The following is a 22,646-nucleotide window of genomic DNA, read 5'->3' on the forward strand; positions in this document are numbered from 1 at the left end:
GCACCATCCCTGAAGTGTCCAAGGCCAGGTTGGAGGAGGCTTGGAGCAGCCTGGGATAGAGCAAGGTGTCCCTGCCATGGCAGGGGGTGGGACTCCACAGGCTTTAAGGTCCCTTCCCAATCAAATAGGCTGGAACAGGAGATGAAAAATACAACACTGCCATAATGGGAATCTGCACTTTGAACCAAGAGTAATTCACTCCCTGCTGGTACTTTTTCCTTCCCCCTCTCTCCCAAACTAGCAGATTTTTCTGGCTGTTTTTATTGTCAAACTAAACACAGCAGAGTGCAGGGCCAGGTCAAACATCATTCCATTTTTCCAATCAGAGAGAAAAGTAGATGGAATGAAAGAAACCCAAACCTCGTCTCTCCTGTTCCTTACTCACTTTCTGGTGCAGTCCCTCCACCTTGCTCTCCAGCTGTTGCTTCTCTTGCTTGCTTTGGGTCTGTGTCTCTCCCAGGATTGATTCCAGCTCCTCGTTGCGCTCAACCAAACCCTCACGCTCCTGCTCCAGTTTCTGCAGCTTGTGAAGGAGCTGGGAATTCCTGCCCTCGATGCTCTCCATGGCTTCCCGGCACCTGCACACCAAAACCCAGCATCAGCAGGGCTGGAACTGCATCCCAACTGCTCCCCACCAGGAAAACCTCCCCGCCGAGGGTTTTCTCACACTCTCCTGCTGATTTGCAGTCTCACACCCAGCATGGCCCGTGCTGGGAATTTGATGGGAGTTAGGGGTGATGGGATCTACACAAGGGATGATGAAGGTCTGGGCAGGAAACAGGTCAGGCATGAGGCTGCCAACAGCAGAGAGACAACAGCAAATTCAGCTGCTTGAGGTGGAGAACAGGCTTGGGAATCTGAAGGGGAAAGGGTCAGAGGGCTTTTTGAAGAGGATCAGCTCCCCTTTCCTCCCTGAACCTGCCAGATGAGGTGCAGCACCTCCTGAGCAGGTACTGGGAGAACAAAGCTTTAAATTCCCTTAGAAATCCCTGGTTATGTATTTATGGTTGAAAGGCAGATGTTTTGGTGCACTCCTGGAGAGCAACCAAATCCAAAGAAAACTTCCCAGTATTAAAACAGGTTAAAAACAAGGTTTTTAAACAACATGATTTTTAAACAACAGGTTTTTTTGTCTGTGGAGAGCCCCAAAAGCCCAACTTTCTTCTTTTAGGAAAGCAACAAACTGGAGGAAGTATCAGCATTTAACTGGAAGAAGTGATTCCTCAGGACTGCATCTCCTCCAAATTTTCCCATGTGGGAGCAGAAGAACAAAGTCCTGAAGAGTATTTAAAACAATTCAGTAATCAAATGATCCTGCAAGAGAGAGCACCAGAGACCAGGAGCCAGTGGAAGTACAAGGGGTGAAGGATTTCTACACCTCCCACCTTTTGTGGAGAGTTTCAACACCCTGATCTCCATGTTCCTGATATGGGGCAGCTCTGCTGGCACCAGTGTCTCCATCAGCTCCTGCTTCTTCCTGTGTGCCCTGTGCCTGAGAGAAAATCAACATTAGCACACAACTAGGATTGAGATCCCAGAATCCCAGGATGGATTGGGTTGGAGGGCCCTTGAAGCTCATCCTGTTCCATGGGCAGGGACACCTTCCTCTATCCCAGGCTGCTCCAAGCCCCATCCAACCTGGCCTTGGACACTGCCAGGGATGGGGCAGCCACAGCTGCTCTGGGCAAACTATACCAGGGCCTCACCACCCCCAGAGCCAGGAATTCCTTCCCCATATCCCTCTGGCAGTGGGAAGCCATTCCCCCTTGTCCTGGCACTCCAGGCCCTTGTCCCAAGCCCTTCTCCAGCTCTCCTGGAGCCCCTTTAGGTACTGCAAGGGGCTCTGAGGTCTCCCTGCAGCCTTCTCCAGGTAAAACCACCAGCTTTCCCAGCTTGGCTCCAGAGCAGAGGGGCTCCAGCCCTCAGAGCCTCTCCCTGGCCTCCTCATTCAGCTCCAAGAGCTCCACATCTTTCCCATGCGAGCACAGTGACTCCAAGGCCATGCGTGTCTCTCAGAAATAAACACATGAGCCACATCAGCTCCATCTCTCGGCCCTAGGAACCCCCAGAACACCCAGGTTCTTACAGACAGCTAGGGTCTGGGATGCAGAGGGGACCGTGTTTTTCTGGAATGACAAAGAAAGAGCCCTTGGAAACACCTGCAGTGAGGCCATTCCAAGTCCCTCTGCCGCTGGAGGCTCTGGCCTCTCGCTCCGCTGGTACTCACAGATCTCCTCCTTGAGCTGCTCCACCTGCAACACAAAACACCTGCTTTGAGGTCTGGTGAACATTCCATTTTCATATTTATTATTAATGCATTACTATTCCCTATCCTGAGGGACTGGCTGAGATCCTGGATGCTCCAGCTGCTGAGTGGCCTCAGATAAGGAGCAGTGAAAGTGGGAATGCTGCTGCTCCAATCCATTAGAGGATGATTTTCCTGAATTTATTTCACTTCCTGACTACACCCACAGATTCCAGCTGCTACTTCTGAGGATACTTTTCAGTGTCTTCCATCCATGGCATCAATGGAATTCCATTACCAGCAGCAGCTCTTCACCCCACAGTCACAGCTCATCCCAAGCCAACTGCCCAGCCTGTTCCTCCCCTACCCTTTGTTACCCACAGGCAAGAAAACACCTTTCAGGACACCAAGCTGCTGTAGTTGGTAATAAAGCACATTTTCTACTTCTGTAAATTAAAAACGGGGGGGTTCCCAACTTCTGTGCCAACAGTTACACCCCAATCCTAAGGAATAAAGGGAATTTGCTTTTAGCTTAACACGTGGCTGGAACTGATCTCAATCTGGCTACATTTTTTCCTGTTCAGTGATCAAAATACATTACATGTATCTGTATGTTTTTTGTCTATATAGACATACATATTTATTATTATTTTATTTCTACTTTTTTAGAGGCTATACACACACTTGTGTATCCAGAATGACTGAAAGAAGCAATGTCCTACAACAAGGAAAACATTATTTGGAATAAAAAAATAAGTAAACAGAGGGATTTGAACTAAATTATGGGTTTTTGCAGCTCCAGAAAGAGACTGTGCTGTAAATACAAGGCTTGAGGTGACAGACATGGAATAAACAGCAACTTTTTTAAATGCAAGGAACAAAACTATGAAAAACTCTGTGCTATAAAAAATACTGTAAAATTCTGAACACCTCAGATGGGAATAAATCCCATTAAAGATATTATCTTATAAATATTACTTGAAAATTATCTTCTCAGAGATAATTCTATTAATGTAGCAATACTCCTTTGACATGAGAGAACTGCAAGACAGCCAAGAGCTCTCAGTGCTGCGATGGCAGAGGCAGGCTCTCAAAGGCTGATATAAGGGAAGCAGGAGATAAGAACAGCAGTAGATTTTGTGCCCAATTATACATTTTAATAGGAAGCAGACTCTTCTATCCCTTCCCTGTTGGCAACCTCATAAGGAATTATCTGATTGATAGTTCCTTAATTGCTCCTTAATTCTAGGTGGCATTTGGAAATCCTGGCTGTATAACACCAAGCATTTAACTAATAGTAATGTAATAGTAATGTGAGTCATTCCATTAAGAGAACCCACAGAAAATAAACAAATCAATCAATGTGGCTGAGTTAAAAACCAAAGGGGCTGAGAGGAACCAAAAATGAGCAGAAATTTCAAATGGATTTCTAACCAGCTGGTGGGGGTTTTAGGCTAAACTTAGGTAAACTGAGCTCTTTAATCCAGTCCAGGGAAAGGCACGTGTGTTCCTCACTCTATTTACACACTTGAGTAGGGGTAAACCCTGCTCAGCAGGGAGCTGATCCCTCTCCATGGGCACAGGAAAATGTGTCCCATAGTCTTCAAGCCACCACTCAGTTGGAATCCTCCTGCATTGAAGGAAGTTCCCAGAGCTGCATTCTGCCAATTTCCCGAATTTTCCTGCTCCATGAACCCTGACACGGCCAAACTGCAGCTCTGGAAAGACTGGGCACAGAGCAGCGAGGGGAAAGGGGAAGGCAGGGCAGCTTTGGGAGCAGGGATGACTTTCAGGAGTCAGCCCAGGATTGTTGGCTTGGCTTGGTGGATCCTCACCAGCTCCAGGAACGCTTTCCTCTCCAGGTCGAGCGTCTGCACCCGTGCCCGCAGCGCCAGGATCTCCTTGTCCAGCCGGCTGTTGTGCTCCATGGCCCTCTGCAGCTCAGTCCTGTCTGGAGACAGCAGCACCAGCAAAGGGCTCACTGCCCGGGTCCTGCCAGGCCCACACTCCAAGCACGGATTCCAGGCTGATCCCACACATGGGAAAGGTGGGAGGCAGCATGGGCATGTCCCACATCCACTGGGAGCACATCCCACATCCACTGGGAATCCATCTTACATCCACTGGGAACACATCCTGCATCCACTGGGAACACATTCCATATTCACTGGGAGCATACCCCACATCCACTGGGAACACATCCTCTATCCCCTGGAAACACATCCCACATCCCCTGAAAACACATCCTGCATTCACTGGGAGCACATCCCACATCCACTGAAAACACATCCTGCATCCACTGGGAATACAAGGGAACACATCCCACATCCACATGGGAACACATCCCACATTCACTGGGAGCACACCCCACATCCACTGGGAGCACATCATATATCCCCTGGAAACACATCCCACATCCACTGGGAATACATGGGAATACTGCCTACATCTACATCTACTGGGAACACATGGGAATACAGCCTACATCCACTGGGAGCACATCTCACATCCACTGGGAATACATCACATATCCACATGGGAATACATCCTATATCCCCTGGAAACACATCCCACATCTGCTGGGAATACATGGGAATACAGCCTACATCTACTGGGAATACATCCCACATCCACTGAAAACACATCCCACATCCACTGGGAGCACATCCCACATCCATGAGGTAACACATCTTCGTGGAACACATCCACATGGGACACGTCCATGCGGGAACACATCCCACGTCCATGTCCTCTCCCTCCTTTTCACAGCAAAGGTTGATGTCCCTGGAGATCCAGGATCAACAGCAGTCTCTCCATCATTATTCCAGGGATTCAGTTCACCTCTGGATCACAGAGGTAAACCACTCACCTCATCTAATATGGGTTTCTCTTTAGAAAACCTCAACATTTTCACCACAAAATCCATCAGTGCCACAAGCAGGAACACAATCCCAGCCAATGCATCCATGTTGTCTGCACATTCAAATTTAATGGAATGGCTACAACTGGAAAAACTGCACACCAATTTTTCTATGGATCAGTGGATCAATGAATAAATTAATCCCAACACCAATTAATGCATATTCCCAATGCTTCCAGGGCAGAAACAGGAAGAGGTGTTTCCATTAGGAGCACATGTCGAGGACACACTGGTATCCCCCTGTCTTGGGGAGACAATTTTCCTTAGAGAAAAGGGTAGAAATATTATTCCCTTTTCAGCTTAACACTGGGCACAGGAAATTTAAGTTTAAATTTGACTTCTATTCAGGCAGAAAAAAAAAAAAAACAACAACAACTACTTTTTTGGTTCCACCTTGGAAAAAGCAACAAATTCCTTTTTCAAATAAGAATTTTCAGTTGTGTCATTTAAAACAAAAAGCAAAGAACATCTCCACAGAACGACAGAATGGGTTGGGTTGGAAGGGGACCTTGAAGATTATCTGATTCCAGCCCCCATATTCTACCAGAATGGAAATTTTACTCAAAAGCCTGTTGACCACTACACAAATTTAATATAAAATTACAATAAAATGATGATTAAAAGGTTGATGAAAGGACAATAAAATTCCAGCTCTTTTCCTCTTGCAAAAATCCTGACCATCTCCTATTTTCCCATTCCTTCTCCTGTTTTTCCCCCTCGGGGTCAGCCTTCAGGGCTGACCACAGGGGTGATTCCACAAGGACAACAGTGTTTGGACGTGACAGCCAAGCTCTGCTTGGGAAAAACCCCACAACACTTCTTATGCACTTTGTTAAATACCATTTAAAGCCTTTCCTCACCAAAATCCCACCAACTGGGCTCAAACTGGGCAGGAATTCTTCCCTCCAATGCACACAAGTTATCACTGAACCAAAAAAATGCTGTTTAAGGGGGTTTTACTAAAGATGAGTCTAGGCTTTTAGCAGCAAATCAATGAATTCCCAGAGCAGCTGGCTCAGGAAGGAGAAGCCACTGGGACACTGTCACCCTCATTCTGCACACTCAGAGACAAACCCCAGAGACAAAACAAACATTAAACCCTTACTCACATTTTGTAAAGCCTTGTCTTCATCTAGCACCTCATCAAGCACAGAGTTCCCTGCGCAGGCTACAATCCCTGGGAGCCCCAGGCTGGAGCCTGTCCGTGCTCCAGAGGCAGCACTGGAGCTGCCACACCACTCATCCCTTCCCTGGGGACTGTGCATCGATCCCCACCCAGCACAGGGATGGAAACCTGGGAATTGTGGGACTGGAGGCTGGAGGGGAGCTGCTGGGGCTGGAGGGGAGTTGACAGGGCTGGAAATGAGCTGCTGGGACTGGAGAGAAACTGCTGGGGCTGGAGAGAAACTGCTGGGGCTGGAGAGGAGTTGGCAGGGCTGGAGAGGAGTTGGCAGGGCTGTAAATGAGCTGCTGGGGATGGAGAGGGGCTGCTGGGGCTGAAGAGGAGTTGGCAGGGCTGGAGAGGAGTTGGCAGGGCTGTAAATGAGCTGCTGGGGCTGGAGAGGAGCTGCTGGGGCTGGAGAGGAGCTGCTGGGGCTGGAGAGGAGCTGCTGGGGCTGGAGAGAAACTCTCAGGTCCTTGTGCTGTGTGTGAGCACCAAGAGGAGCTCGAGGACCTGCAATTCTGCTCTAAACCTGCCCCAGACAGTGCCAGTCTCCTCAGGGTAGTTGGTCCCTGCAAAGGCACATGGGGCTGGGATGAGTCACCTCATCCCAGATGGTGTTCTCCAGTGAAATTCTGCATCACAGATTTGGGGACAATGCAAGGAATCCCCCAAGGGAGCATCCAGATGCCTGTGTGTCACTAAGGACATTTTCCATGGACATTTCACTCCAAGAGCAGCTTTACCACATCTCCCTCCAGAAAACTGTTCATTTCTTCAGTCAGAATTTATTAAAAAGTCTTACTATAAATAAACACTTCAGGGTTGGTGAGCAGTTAATTCAAGAAGGAGATAAAGGGAATATTCTCAGCAAGGACAATGTACCCAGTCACTTCCCCACTGCTGCACTGGCTAAGGATCCCATGGAGGCAACATCCCAAACTGTAAAAAACTCCCAAATCCCAAACTGTACCTGGAGAACCCTGGGATAGGAGGTCCAGCTCTGCTAACTAACCCTGTGCACATGGCAATTCAGCTACTCTGCTTCCAGGCCAAGTCATCATTCCCTCTCCATCCCCTCCCAGGGCAGAAAGCTCTCCCGGGAGAGGAGATAGGAAATTCCCAGGGATAGGAAATTCCTCCAGACTGCAGCTGCATCACAGATCAGAGAAGCCCAGTCTCAGAATTAATGGATTTGCGACTGTTAACGGCTGTATTCCCACCTCCTAGGAGCAGGCTGACTCCTGGCACTGATTTTCCCACATTCCAAGCAGAGAGGGCAGAGGACAGACTGCCCCCACCTCCCCAGGGCTAAGAGCGGGCCAGGAGTGGCCACCAGAGCAGCACTTACCTGCTCCACTCTGCTCTTTGCTTTGTGCATCCAGCCCTTCTGCCACCCTCTGGGTCTCTTCCTGGGACACCACCAGCCTCTGTGGGGCCTCATCCAGATCTCCCACCACTCCTGCAGGCGATGCTCGCTCCCCCTCCAGCTCTTCCCTGCAGAACTGAAGCACAAGGGTTAATGTGCCCATGGAAACGAGGAACCCTGTGGTGATGTGACCAAGGCAGAGCTGTTTGTCATCCCCTCCACACTGGTCCTATTGGAAAATGTGTATTTCCTCATCTCCAGGGCCAGTTCTGGGACAAACCAAAGGCAGGAGATGCCCACCAGGCAGCCCTGCCCCGAAATGTGAGGTGGTCCCTGGCTCTCAGTGGAAGGGATTATTTCCCACCTAGGCTGGGCACAGTGTGAGGATGAGGCTGTGACACTGTTTGGGCTCTGGGTTTTTTACTCTAAACCCAGTAAAAACCCTCCCAGTCTGCTTAAGACAAACCTGAAATGAGGGAGAGCAGAAGTGTGATGAGGAACAGCTGAGGGAGCTGGGGGAGCTCAGCCTGGAGAAAAGGAGGCTCAGGAGGGACCTTCTGGCTCTGCACAACTCCTGACAGGAGGGGACAGCCAGGGGGAGTCAGGTTCTGCTCCCAGAACAAGAGGGAATGGTGTCAAGCTATGCCAGGGGAGGTTTAGATTGGATATTAGGGAAAATTTCATGGAAAGGGTGGTCAGACATTGGAATGGGCAGTAGTGGAGTCACCATCCCTTGGAAGTGTTCGAAAATCCTGTGGATGTGGCACCTGGGGACACAGGTTAGTGGTGGCCCTAGCAGTGCTGGGAGGACAGTTGAACTCAGTGATCTTGGAGGGCACTGGCAATCACCTTGGTGATTCTATAAATCTCAACTATGAGCCAGCAGGAAAATGTGTATTTCCTTATTCCTGTCTCCCCAGGAAGCTGTGTGCGTTCCTGCTGCTGTGGGAATTCAGCTCCCAATGCCTGACAGGTGTGAGCAGAGCCAGCCTTGCTCACAGAGATGTTCCAGAATAACAACACCACCAGCACAGGGCCACATGTCCCTTGGCACTGCCATGTGTCCCTCGGCACTGCCCTGTGTCCCTCAGCACTGCCATGTGTCCCTCAGGATCATGAGGGGGATTTTCAGTTCCAACATATCCTGACTCAGAAGGGCTAGGGGTACCATGCCTTATACTTGACAGGAATGTTTCCACCAGAGTTATTCCAAACCCTTGTGAAAATCCCTCCGTTTTCCCAGCTCCTCCTGGGAGCTCTGTGGGTTCAGTATTTTCTGAAGACCTCGGATTTCCAGGGCCTGCCCATGAGAGCTGGAGGGCTCAGTTTTGCCCACAGTGCTGTCACTGAGTGTGACTGGCTCACTTTGTCAGAGTAACACTGGGAGACTGGCAATCATGGATCACAGAAAGGCTTGGAATGGAAGGGACCTTAAAGCCCATCCTGTTCCACTATGTCCCACCATGGGCAGGGACACCTTCCACTGTCCCAGGCTGCTCCAAGCCCTGTCCAACCTGGCCTTGGACACTGCCAGAGATCCAGGGGCAGCCACAGCTTCTGGGGGCATCCTGTACCAAGGCCTGCCCATCCTCACAGCCGAGAATTCCTCCCCCATTCCCCCTTGTCCTGGGACTCCAGATCCTTGTCCAAAGTCCCTTTCCAGCTCTCCTGGAGCCCCTTCAGGCACTGGAAGAGGCTTTAAGGTCTCTCCAGAGCCTTCTCCAGGTGGACACCTCCAGCTCTCCTAGCTTGGCTCCCAAGGGGCTCCAGCCCTCAGAGCATCTCCGTGGCTTTGCTCCAACAGGTCCTGCCTGTGCTGGGGATCCTGGAGCTGGAGCAGCAGCCTGGGGGAGTCTTTTCAGGGAGGAGCAGAGTCACGGTGCTGTTTGGCCCTCGGGGTGCAAACACACACTCCTGGCTCATGTCCAGCTTTCAATCCACAAGAACTCCCAAACCCATCCTGCAGGGCTGCTCTCCATGAATTCCTCTCCAGCCTGTGCTCATTCTCAGACTGCCCTGACCCAGGCACAGGGACTTGAACTCCAGGAGCTCCCCTGGACCACTGCTCCATGTGCCTCTTCTTTATGGAGTTACACATTCCTGCTGCACTGCATCTGCTCTGGAGGGGCCCTAAGGCTCAGCACACGGGTTGCCATTGATATTTGGCACTTCAGAGGGTGAGTGAGCTAGCACATGCCATGAATCCATGAAGGTATTTCCTTATGGAAGGAAATAGAGCTGACCACACAGAGAGGCAAGTTTGTATCCTGCCTTTCTGCTTTCCTGTGGATGCAATAAAACAATCAATTCTGCTTGAGCAGTCTGGTTAAAAGCTGAATTCATCCCTGTACCAGACAGGAACGTGTCCAGCCCTTGATTCCCAGAGTGAAACAGGCCAGCTGGGAACAAGCAAGGCCACACATTCCAGTAAACAGAGTAAGAGGAGCAATTAACACCTTAACCTGTAACACTAATGGTTCTGCAAAACAAGTGGGATGCTCCCGGGAACAATGGAGTGTTTAATCAACAGTTTGTGCTCCGAAGGCACAGATAGGAATGACATCACTGGGGAGAGTAATCAGTCCTGTCAGGGAGACAGTTTTCTGGGAAAACACATATCCAATGTGTCCTTCACGTGATTAAACAGAAAGAACAAGAGAAGGGGCCCTGACCCCTGTTTGAGGTCTTGCTCCCTCCTCACGGCTTGGGATCTCAGGGACAGCAGCTCCTGGAATCACAGAGCATTCCTGGACTCCAGCTCCACAGAGACACGGCCATAAGTCATGAGTAGGTGGAAAGTGATGGCCTTGGAACCGTAGAACCAGAATATCCTGAGCTGGAAGGGACCCACAAGGGCCATCCAGTCCAGCCCCCGGCCCTGCACAGACACCCCAACAATCCCAGCCTGGCCAAGCCCTCCTGGAGCTCTGGCAGCCCTGGGGCTGGGACCACTCCCTGGGGAGCCTGGGCAGTGCCAGCACCCTCTGGGGAAAGAACTGAAATCCAACCTAAACCCCCCTGGCACAGCTCCAGCTGCTCCCTCAGATCCTGGCCCTGCTCACAAAGAGCAGAGATTGGAGCTGCCCCTCAGGAGAAGCTGCAGCCCCAGTGAGATCTCCCTCAGCCTCCTCTGCTCCAGCTGAACCCAGAGAAAGTCATTCAGATCCTTACACCGAACACATCTCAAACTCCTCAGGATCTCAAATAATCCATTTCACTGTCCCTGTGCACATGTGGGAGTAAATCAAGTGCAAAGGGTGAGAATGAAGAAAAGCACTGACTTAGAATCCTGGAATCCCAGACTGGTTTGGGGCTGGAAGTGATCTTAAAGCTCATCCCATTCCACACCCTACCATGGGCAGGGACACCTTCCACTATCCCAAGCTGCTCCAAGCCCAACCTGGCCTCAGACTCTTCCAGAGAGGGGGCAGCCACAGCTTCTCTGGGCAACCTGTGCCAGGGCCTCACCACCCTCACAGCCAGGAATTCCTTCCCAATATCCAATCTAGACATATTCTGCCAGTTTGAAACCATTCCCCCTCGTCCTGGCATTCCAGACTCTCGCAAACACTCTCACTCCATCTTTCTTGTAATTCTTTCAAGTATTTCAGACCCAAGACTCCACAGTGGCCTCGGAGAAAGGAGAAACAATTTGCATTACAGAAATATCCCAAAAATATTCCTTCCCCTGCCCGCAGGCAGGCAGAGCCAGGGAGCAGCAGGTACCTGGAGCCCATCAATCCTGTTGTGGGATCCCAGCTGCCGGGCTGCCACTTCCAGCTTTCCCAGCAGCGCCGCCCGCTCCACCAGGAAATAGGCGACCTGTTCACTGGCAGCACTGCAGGAGATCTGGGATAAACCTTCCTGCTCCAGCATCTCCTCCACCTCCTTCAGCTGGGTTTCTGCAAGGCAAGGCAAGGCTTGGTGTCAGAGGAGAAACAAAGGGCAAGGTTTCCTGGAGATCTGTCCCAGTTCCTCTAAACATTTCTCACTGCAACAGAATTTCTCCTGGAGCCCTACAGCTCCTCAAGTCCCTCCTGTTTCCCACTTCCCTCACTGCCTCCCTGCTATCCATTATCTCAGCCCTATTCCTTCTCTCCCAAGGTTTCTCTTCACATGCCCTTCCCTGCCTGCCAAGCATGTGATAGGACCTGCTCCCCCCAGGCAGAGCTCTCCCAAGCTGGATTATCCTCAGCCCCTTCAACCCCAAGTACAGCTTGGTAGAAACTAAACACCAGATTAAACAGATACTGAGAGAACCAGAGAATCATTTCGATTGAAAAGACTTCCAAGATCATCAGTTCCAACCCTCAGATCATCAAGTCCAACCTTGGAGAGAAAGCAAACAGATGGACACGGAGTCACAGATGTTTTCTTTGGCAGGAGACACACAAAACACCAGATGACTCCTAGAGAGCATCACTATTTTCCCAGCGAATGTCTAGGAAGAAGGCAGATCTGAATCCCTTTAAGAATTAAACTGCCAGTGCTTCAATGTTTATCTAAAATTATAGTCAGGAAGACTCTGTACTGGGAAAAACTTCCAGACTCAAGGTCCCTAAGGCAGAAAGGTGACAAGACGACTTGCAGGAGTCAGTTTATAGCTGGGCACTGTTGTGTTTGTGCAACCAACAGCTGTTAAAAAGACCCCCTGGTTGGTGTGGTTGGAATTTACCTGCCAGGAGAAAATGAGGAACCTTTGGTGTCTGGCATGATGAGGGCAGCAACTCCTGCATTGGATCCAGCAGCTTGTGGAGCTAGGGGAGGGCTTTTCAATCCCCCCTGTGTAATTTGTATTAAAACCAACACCAACAGACCAAAGTTCTAGCCCAAACCAGATTATAAAGGCTTCCAAGTGTTGTAAGATGGGAAGTGCAGGGAGTTGTAGAGAAGAAGGAGGGATATTCACACTCTTTCCCTGCTCAGGGATCTAGAATTGGGCAGCAGAGGTTCAGTAGAGCAAATATTCCTCAGACATAGGACATAGAGAGCCCTGGCCAAGCCTGTCCCTCACTCTCATGTGTGGATGCCATGGGAAAAGACAAGTGTTTCCCACAGCAGCTTGTGAGAATTTTCAGGGAGTTGTAAGGATGTGATAACTTGTTAAGTATAAACAATCTGCAGGTGGTGTTTTTCTACTTTGTCTGTTCTTCTTCTTTTCTACTTCGTTTTCTGTTCTTCCCATGGACAGGGTGTGAAGAAGGTGTTTTTGTTCACTAGCCAATCAAATAGAATGTATGGGATCACTCTATAAAAACCACGCAGCTCTCTTGAATAAAGCCTTTTTTGCTCTTTCTACAACACTGCCTCTCGCCTGTTCCTGTGTCACTCTCGGCACAAGAGTGACACTCATGCTCTGCTTTAGCCCAGGAGCAGCACAAGCACATCCCGAGGCTCCGGTCGATCCCATGTTTCCACTCCGCGCCTGGCAGCCGGCCCCATCCAGCGCTGTGGATGGAAAACACCCTGCGGTTCCCCAGGCGTCTTCCCCAGGGAGACAGAGCACAGCCTGCTCAATGCAGGGTCAAACAGGGCTCCCCTGCAGCTTGCTGCTGCAGCAGAGCAAACAAGGCGGTTTGCAGGATCCAAAGGGCTCCGTGTGCCTCGGGAAGAGCCCGTGGATCACGCTGCACTGAACCCCTGTGGGAGCGACGGGATGGATGGAGACGAGAGATCTCTGAAGCCAGGTCGTGGAACTCGGGGTTTATTGCCAAGGGCCTGGGGGCAGGGCCCTGCTGGGAGCTGCCACCACAGCTCAGAGCAGGCCCGAAAGAGGGAGAGAGGTAAAGAGGGTGGTTAAGAGAAAGAAGGCAGGAGCGTGGTAAAGAGGAGGAGAGCGAGTGAAAAATAAAAGCAAGAGGGAAAGAGAGCAAAGTTCCCGTTACAATACCATAAATCTTCTTCTCTGCTGATTATTCTAATTTTCACTAGCCAATCTAGTACAAGATACAAATCCTACAGCATTTACATACAGCCTACACGAATCATTGCATTACCACACTGTGTTACATTTTAAACCCCAAAAACTGCTCTTTGGGCCCCTTCTGCCAAGCTGGCAGGGTCTGCTCTGACCCTTGGACCTGTCTGCAGGCAGAGGGTGTTGTTTCATCAAAAGGGGATTACCTTCAGCCAGCCATACCACTGTTTTTCAGTTGTTCAGTAACTAAGGTATCACAAAGCTTGCTTTCATTTCAATCTCGCTTATAGTTTCCATATTCTCAAAACCTTTTGCCAGGCAATCATATTTATAAGGCTTTCCTGTTTCATCTTCCCCAACAAACCCCCAGCTGCCTGGCAGCTTCCTCCCATGGTTTTGCCAAATCCCAGCTAAAATGAACAGGAACTGCTCTGGTTTATGCCCAAGATGGGACCCCCTGTGCCCTGAACCACCTTCACCTGCCAGTGCCCCCCTTGTCCCCAGCCTGCAATGCAGGGTGAAGGGGCATCATTTTAGATCCCAGACATATTCCAGAGGCTGGAAAGGAAAAAGGATTTGTGAGGATGAGGATTTGTGAGGTGCCCACACAACACCTAAGAGTAAACCCCACAGACAACTTACAAACCCCTTCCCTCCTCCATCCAGTGTTTGGAAAAGCCAAGCTCTGCCCCAGGCACTGTCACACAATAGCTCCACTGGCATCTCCCACTTCTATCCATGCTTCTTTGGAAGTAAATTTTATGTTAATATTTGTATTTTCCTACCCCAGGAATACCCTGAGAAACAGCAGCCACCTCACCTCACCACAGCCCCACATCCTCCAGCCCTGCTGGGGATGTTTAACCAGCCCAGCTGGTACAACAAACAAGCTCAGACCATGACTGTGCCTTCTTTCTATTCCACTTTTTAAATAAGCCCAGGCAGCTCCCCCAGCGCCGTGCTTCACTGGCACTCCAGTTGTTTTTCAGGAAGGCTTTTGGGAGCGCCATCGATCTGCCCTCCAACAACACCCAGCACATTCAGCGAGAGCATCAGAAACGGATCAGGAACTGCCTGGAGGGAAGGAAAATGTCACTCTGGGCAGAGGTATCAGATGAGGTGACACTCAGCTCAGCTCAGCTCGATGGCCCAGCATCAACCAGCCTTGGCTGCTCCCTGCAGGAACCTGTGAGCCCGGCATGGGCAGGAAGCAAATGTGTGAGCAGAGATTTACTTTTTATCTTCAAAAGCTGCTCAGTGTCAGTCACCAGCACCCACTGTTCTCAGGGGCTAAAGGAGGGCTGGAGAGAGGCTTTGGACAAGGGCCTGGAGTGCCAGGACAAGGGGGAATGGCTTCCCACTGACAGGGTAGGGTTAGATGGGATATGGGAAGAATTTCTTGGCTGTGAGGGTGGGCAGGCCCTGGCACAGGCTGCCCAGAGCAGCTGTGGCTGCCCCTGGATCCCAGGCAGTGCCCAAGGCCAGGCTGGATGGGGCTTGGAGCAGCCTGGGACAGTGGAAGGTGTCCCTGCTCATGGTAGGGTGTGGAACAGGATGAGCTTAAGATCCCTTCCAACCCAACTCATTCCATAATTCCATGATTTTATGAAACAGCTTTTAGCAGATCAAGCTGCTCTAAGTGATCCCAGACCAAGCAGGGTTTCTGATTTGTTTGCCTGCTCTTGGAAGAGTGTGCTCAGACCTGAGAGCCCACACCAGACCCGAGGCCTCCGGGCTCCCATCCCCAGCTCTCAGCTCAGGTGTAGCAGCACAGATCCTGTCCTCCACCCTGCATCATTCACAGCTCAGGCTCCTCCTTTGTATCACCAGCCTGAACCAGCCACTGGCCCCAGCTGCCCCTTCCCATTCTCCTTTCAGTGCTTCCAAAAGCTACCAACCACCACCCTGTCCTCTTGCCTTGCCCACATTTTTAACAACCCCAGCAGACCACGGCCTGTCTTTCCACAAGCCCCTTCTCCAGCCCAAGCCACTGGATCATCCTGTGCCTGCTGAGACACCTGGGTGTCCTGCAACAATAACAGGGGGAGCAAGAGCTGGAGCACAAACCCTACGGGGAGCAGCTGAGGGAGCTGGGAAAAGGGCTCAGCCTGGAGAAAAGGAGGGACCTCGTGGCTCTGCACAACTCCTGATAGGAGGGGACAGCCAGGGGGGTCAGGCTCTGCTCCCAGGGAGCAGGGACAGGACAAGAAACGGCCTCAAGATGTGCCAGGGGAGATTGAGGTTGGACATTCTCTGAAAGGCTGGTCAGGCACTGGCACAGCTGCCCAGAGAGGCAGTGGAGTTACCATTCCTGGCATTGTTCAAAAAACGTGTGGATGTGGCACTTGGGCTGGACCTGGCAGTGCTGGGGGAATGGCTGGATTTGATGACCCTAGAGGGCTTTTCCAACCTAAACATTCCCATGGTTCCAAGAACTCTGATGAAAAGCAGAGGCCCAGGGGACAGACACAGGGATGCAGCACAGAACCCTGCAGCAGGGACACATTAGAGAGCTGGAGCAGCCCAACAGAGGCCTTTGGGATTGTGCAGCATCTCCAGCACAAGAACACCCAGCCACTCCACACTAGAGATGCCCAGGGGGATTGTTTTATGAAGAGGCTGACCTAGAATATCCTGAGCTGAAAGAGACCCACAGGATCATCCAGTCCAACCCCTGGCCCTGCACAGACACCCCAACAATCCCACCCTGGGCATCCCTGGGAGTGTTGTCCAAACCCTCCTGAAGCTCTGGCAGCGCTGGGGCCAAGACCATTCCCTGGGGAGCCTGGGCAGTGCCCAGCACCCTCTGGGGGAAGAACCTTTTCCTGATACCCAATCTAACCCTGTCCTGACACAGCTCCAGCCATTCCCTCATGTCCTTTCCCTGGTCCCAGAGAGCAGAAATAAAATCCTCCTCCAGAGGAGCTGAAGCCTGGGATGAGCTCTGCCCTCAGGTCACCCTCAGCCTCCTCTGCTCCAGCTGAACAAACCTGGATACAAGGACCAGTCACTCAATCAAGTGCTCTACAAGGACCCCAAAACATCTCAATGCTGGCACCTCTCCCTGCAGGTGACAGCCCGGAGGGAGCCAGGCTTCCAGAACCTTAAATTATCCACACACGTCCCAGGATAGCAGCCAATGCCAGCAGTGAGTCAACAACAAGTCCTGAACCTCAAAATCTGAGTGATACCCCAAAAAAATCCCTCCAGAAACACTCTACAGCACCAAAGCCACACAACCCCCTGAGGGACAACGCTGGCCAGCTCCCAGCAATCCCTCCCGGACACCCCGAGATCCATGGACCAGGATCTCAGCTTGCATTCAGGGGCACTCATTGCTCAGCAGCCTCAGGAACCCCCAAGGAATGGAGAAAGCCCAGAGGAGCAGAGCCAGCAGGAGGAAATGACCGCGGTCCAGCTCTGGGGACATTCTGTCCCTCTCCTGACACCTCGTGGAAAGGGAGAGAAGCAGGAACGGAGTTTTCTGCCACAGCCAGACTCCCAAGAGCTCATCACTCATTCCAACCCCTGTAAGCAGCCTTCTCACCACAAACCACGGCTTTAAGTGCCCAGAGACATCACGTTTTTAGGTAAATCCATCTTTGGAAAGTCACACCACCAGATGTGCTCCCTGAAAACCCACCTGATGCTCAAAATTTCCCCCACACTCCTTTATTTGCTGCCCCAAAGCCTGAATCACAAAGAAACTCTTAAAGCTGTGCCATCACCCCATATTTTATCTTAGGACCAGGACAATACAGCTCTCTAGAGTTAATGGTGACATGTTACACTGAAAGTGCAACGGAAGACTGAAGAAAATCAAGAATTAAACCCAGCAAAAGTGACCCTAGAGTTTGAAAATAAATTATTTCAAGGTTAATAAGTGAGATAATTTGTTTAAACAAAATTACTGAAGCTCTGAGGGGCCCTGAGCAACTTGGTCTAATGGAAGGTCTCCCTGCCCATGGCTAGGGGTGGAATTGGATGAGCTTCAAGGTCTCTTCCAACCAAAACCATCATGGAATTCCATGACAATGAACACCCAAGTTTTGAATCATCAGAACAAACAATTCCTGTCCCCCCCACTGCTTTAAAAAATGGCTTTGGTTTACACAAACCCCACAAGAGCAAATTCACTGCCTTGGTGACAGATAACTTAGAGCTGGAAACCAAAGAGCACCATCAGTTCTGGTCTTCAAACAGCCTCTGGAAGATGCTTCGTGCAACAACAGGCCTACATGGAGAACCTGCCAAACTCCCTGAATAAAGGCAGTAAAAGCAGGCAAGAACCTCTAAATCAATTACAAATCTGTCTGAACAGCTCATTAACACTTTAAAAAACTTCTCAAGCAACCACTGAGAACTCCCCAAAAAAACCTGCTGAGCTCTCCAAGAAGCTTTCCAGACCCAAACACCGGCCAGTGCATTCCCAGGGAAGGGATTACCCTGCTGCAGCTGCAGCTGTGCCAGCTCCAACCTGAGCTGCTCGTTCTCCTTCTCATACTCAGAGGCAATGGCATCCCTCTCTTCCGTCAGGGCACGGACATGGCCCACGTAGCTCTCCACCTGGAAGAGAGAAAACCCTGCTGTTCCCACGTCTGCTGGTGCTGCTGATGAGCCAGCAGCAAAAAGTGTTCTCCACTATGGCATTCACATTCTCTGGAAAAATCCCTTCGCCCAGGGTTTTTCTCCTGGGAAGCTGAGAAGCCTCAGAGAAAAGGAAAATAATTCTTATCTCATTTGCTTCTCCTGTGTTTTGCTGCTTTGGAGATTGTTCACCCACAGGTGATTGTTTCAGTGGATTCTGCTGTGAGTTGTTTTCACTCTTTGGCCAATCAGGGCCAAGCTGTGTCAGAACTCTGGAAAGAGTCACGAGTTTTCCTTATTCTCATTTTAGCCTTCTGTAAGTGTCCTTTGTGTATCCTTTAGTTAGTTAGTTGAATATTCTTTAATATAATATAGCATCATAAAATAATAAATTAGCCTTCTGAGAACATGGAGTCAGATTCATCATTCCTCCCTGCCACGGGGGTCCCTGCAAAGACAATACTCCACCCCATCACGTTTACAGGATAACCTCAGATATTTGCAGGACAATACATCTTATGGCTTTGGAACACCTGGGAATGGTAAAACCTCAACTGGGAGGTCAGGAGGTCATGCAGCTATGGGGGTGCTGGGATGTGGGGAGCTCTCTGGGAGCTGCTGGGCTCACCAGGTGCTTTCTGATGCCAAATATGAGGAATGGGAATAAAAACCCCAAGTTCCCAAAGGCAGCAGCATGGTAATGACACACCTGAACCTGCTGCTGCAGGGATTGGGGATCAGGGGTACAGGCATGGGTGGGTTAACCCCAGGGGTATTCCAGAACCACTGAGGTTGGAAAAGGCTCCCAAGTGTCCAACCTGTGACAAAACTCTATCTTGTCACCAGACCAGAGCACTGAGTGCCACGTCCAGTTGGTCTTTGGACACCTCCAGGGATGGGGACACCACCACCACTGCCCCTACCAACGCCTGACAACTTTTTCAGTGAAGAAATTTCTCCTCATGTCCACCCTGAATCTCCCCTGAGCCCATTCCCTCTGCCCCTGTCCCTGTTCCCTGGGAGCAGAGCCTGACCCCCCGGCTGTCCCCTCCCGTCAGGAGCTGTGCAGAGCCACAAGGCCCCCCCGAGCCTCCTTTCCTCCAGGCTGAGCCCCTTCCCAGCTCCCTCAGCCTCTCCTGGGGCTGCAGCCCCTTCCTTCCCCAGCTCGTCCGTTCCCGCAGCCGGGCCCGCTCTCGGCCCTTACGTCTCTCATGTCCTGGGCCCGCCGCCGCTCCAGCTCGCCCAGCCGGGTCTCCGCTCGCCGCAGCAGCCGCCAGGCCAGGCCCAGCTGCTCCTCGGCCGGGGCGGCGGGGTCGGCGCCCTCGGCGCGCAGCCAGCGCCGGATGGTGTCCGCCGGAACCGGGGGCTCCGCCTGCGGGCAGCAGAGGAGCCGTGAGGCACGGGGGGCCAAGGGTGCCCCGATCCCCGCGGCCAAACTGGGGATACCACCCCCCCGACCCCCCGGAATGCCCCCGGGCCGGCCGGTGGCACTGCCAATAGCCCGAGCTCCCCCTGGGCTGGTCCCGGGGGTACGGCCGGCTCCGCCGCCCCCGGGCACCCACCGGGCCGCTCTCGGACCGCCCCCGGGCACCCACCGGGCCGCTCCCGGGCCCCCCCCGTGCCCCCCCCGAGCACCACCCGGGCACCCACCGGGCCGGCGGCGGCCGCGTCCATGCGGCGGGACCGGCCCCGGCGCCATGGCAACAGGCCACGCCCCCTGCCGCGGCCGCGCCCCCAGCAGCGAGGCCGTGAATGGGCCGGGCGAGGCCACGCCCCCGATGCGTCACGTGTGGTGGAGGCCACGCCCCCGCCCCGCTCGGTGGCGTCCCCTGGCGGCCCCGCGTCTCTCCTGGGCCCCCAAAGCTCCCCCGAATTTCTCCAAACCCCAAATGAATCTGCTGGAGCTGGAGGGGAAGAGGGCAGGTACACGGAACCAAGCCTGGAGAAGAGAAGTCTTTGGGGAGACCTTAGAGACAATGGCAGTGCCTACAAGGAACTCCAGGAGAGCTGGAGATGGGCTTTGGATGAGGATATGGCACGCCAGGACAAGATGGGATTGTTTCCCACTGCCAGAGGGCAGGGTTAGATGGGATAGTGGGAAGAAATTCTTCCCTGTGAGGGGGGAGGCCCTGGCACGGGCTGCCCAGAGAAGCTGTGGCTGCCCCATCCCTGGAAGTGTTCCAGGACAGGTTGGACAGGGCTTGGAGCAACCTCGGCCAGTGGAAGGTGGAACGAGATGAGCTTTAAAGCCCCTTGAAACCCAAAGATGACTCCACGAGATTGAGGAACTGAAGAGCTAAGTAGGTCCACCCTGCAGAAGCAACTCACTGGCTGCAGACACTTCACAAGGGGACGGTAGAGAAAGGAGAAGAGGCACGTGGCAGAGCGCAGGGAGGACCTTCCACTGCGCCCTCCGAGATCCTCAGAAAGCAATGGACACATCCTGCACTTGCACTTCCAACCTAGGCACCACAGCCAGCACTCCCAGAGTGCTGGTGCCCATGCAGTGCCAGGGTGGGAGCACTGCTGGGCTTGGTTCAAGCTCCCACAGGGTGAATCCCTGATCCCGTGGGATGGGGATGGCTGTGGCTCAGTTTGAGCCCGGGGAATCTCCCCAACCAGCACTTCACAAAGAGGGGCAGACACGACGCTGGAAGCCCACAGTGTGTTCTCAAGTCCAGGGAAACCCCAGGATTCTCTGGGCCCACTGCCCTAGTCTGCTCCAAAAGCTCAGATTATCCCTCACCTTCCCAACCACCTCTGAGGAATTCCAGGACACTCTGAAGACAGCGTTGGTGGCATTTCTCCCAGCCCGTGTCCCAACACTCCTGCAAGGGCACGTTCAACTGACACAAGTTTTTATATTCTCATCCCTGTGGGCCCATCCATGCTGTCCACAGAGGCTCCAAACTAACACAAGAGAAATCCCAGACTCGACATTCCCACCAATTACCTACTGGGAGATGAAGACAGGCAATTCTTGGAGCTTATTCACCTTCTTATCAGTCCTGGCCACAGGTAAGTTGTGCATTCCTTCTCCTGACACAGTTTCCAGCTGGATCTCTCCCTGCCTGACCAACCTGGACTTCTCCCATCACTGATGGCATCCACTGATCCCATCCCTGTGCTCCTTCCTTGCTCTTCTGGCTTTACTCTCCTTGTTTGCTGAGCACCCCTCACTTTCAGAGGATTGGTGTTACTACGAAATCACTGCTGCCTCCTGAACACTCCATGGTTTTACCCAGAGCACAGCCTCGCCTCTGGAAACGTTTCCAGCATTCCCATGTGCTGCTGTCCTTCCCAGGATCCCAGTGAATTTATCTGGGGGACAGCCCCTGGGCAGACACACAGCGGACAGCAGGAGAGCTGCTGCTAAGTTTCTTGCAGGCATGAGGAACACACACTTTGAAGTTGGTGACTGTCCAAAGAGGGTTTAGATAAAACCAGGAACATTCCAGCTCTAAATCCACACAGCCAAGAGGAAGCTTCCCCTTCCAGGGACAGTCCCTGCCAGCCCTTCTGCTGTCAGAGTATCATGGAATCACTAAGCCTGGAAAAGCCCTCCAAGATCATTGAGTCCAACCCTTCCCCCAGCGCTGCCACGCTTCCCCTAAACCCTGTCCCCAGGTGCCACATCCACACTTGTTTTTGAGCCCTTCAAGGGATGGACACTCCACCACCATCCTGCACAGCCTAAGCCAACACTTGAGCACCTTTCCATGAACAATTTCCCCAATATCCAACCTTGAACCTCCCCCGGCGCAGCCTGAGGCTGTTTCCTCATCCTCTCCCTTGCTCCCTGAGAGCAAACCCCAATCCCCCCTGGCTGTCCCCTCCTGGCAGGAGTTGTGCAGAGCCAGAACGTCCCCCCAGAGCCTCCTTTATTCCAGGCTGAGCCCCTTTCCAGCTCCCTCAGTTGCTCCTGGTGCTCCTGACCCTTCTTTCCCCAGCTCTGTTCCCTTCCCAGGACACCACCCCCCTCAGTGCCCACTCCCCTTCTCCAACCTTGGCCTCAAGCTTGGATCCCTCCCCTGTGCTCTGTGCCAAATGAGGCCTTGCCTTTGTTTACAGAGCTCTGCACTGACACTTGAGCCTTGCTTGGGGAGAGTTGCCCAAACACTGCCTTGGAAAACTTTCTGGTGTAAATGGAATATGAAGCAAAGCAACTTTCGAATACCTGGGATGGAAGGAAAACCTTTGAAACAGATGCTTCAGGGACACTGCTGTGGCACCTGAAATGTAGGAACATGGGATCTCTCCCAGGATCTCTCCTGGCACAAGAGCTGCTTCCCCAAAGTTGCTGTCACCTCATTTTCCTTTTTGCTACCCTGCTTTCACCACCCACTCTCAACACCAGAGATTCCCCACTGCAGCCATAAAACCAGCCCATCTTTCCTGCGAAGCCCCATTCCCTCCTCCTGCCTTTCTAAAATAAAATTCAAAGAG

At 52.1% G+C, this 22,646-nt stretch overlaps 1 protein-coding gene across 2 annotated transcripts in view; it reads right to left on the reverse strand.

Annotated features, from left to right (window-relative positions):
• The window catches only part of CCDC30 (coiled-coil domain containing 30), a 39,966-nt gene extending 20,041 nt beyond the window's left edge, over window positions 1-19,925 (reverse strand). The window contains exons 1-9 of one of the 2 annotated variants that reach the window (XM_038159551.1): window positions 19,851-19,925; window positions 19,405-19,572; window positions 18,059-18,179; window positions 11,423-11,598; window positions 7,679-7,832; window positions 4,081-4,196; window positions 2,160-2,252; window positions 1,386-1,492; window positions 386-578 (exon numbers count right to left, since the gene is read on the reverse strand). In XM_038159551.1, coding sequence (XP_038015479.1) covers window positions 386-578; window positions 1,386-1,492; window positions 2,160-2,252; window positions 4,081-4,196; window positions 7,679-7,832; window positions 11,423-11,598; window positions 18,059-18,179; window positions 19,405-19,572; window positions 19,851-19,874 — 1,152 coding nt within the window. In that variant the 5' untranslated portion in view covers window positions 19,875-19,925. Of the gene's footprint in view, window positions 1-385; window positions 579-1,385; window positions 1,493-2,159; window positions 2,253-4,080; window positions 4,197-6,274; window positions 6,517-7,678; window positions 7,833-11,422; window positions 11,599-18,058; window positions 18,180-19,404; window positions 19,573-19,850 lie in introns of those variants that run through there. The other variant, XM_038159552.1, reaches the window with a different exon arrangement.
• Window positions 19,926-22,646: the final 2,721 nt, after the last annotated feature.

Source organism: Motacilla alba, chromosome 21, assembly GCF_015832195.1.
Source record: "Motacilla alba alba isolate MOTALB_02 chromosome 21, Motacilla_alba_V1.0_pri, whole genome shotgun sequence".
Classification (NCBI taxonomy): Eukaryota; Metazoa; Chordata; class Aves; order Passeriformes; family Motacillidae; genus Motacilla; species Motacilla alba.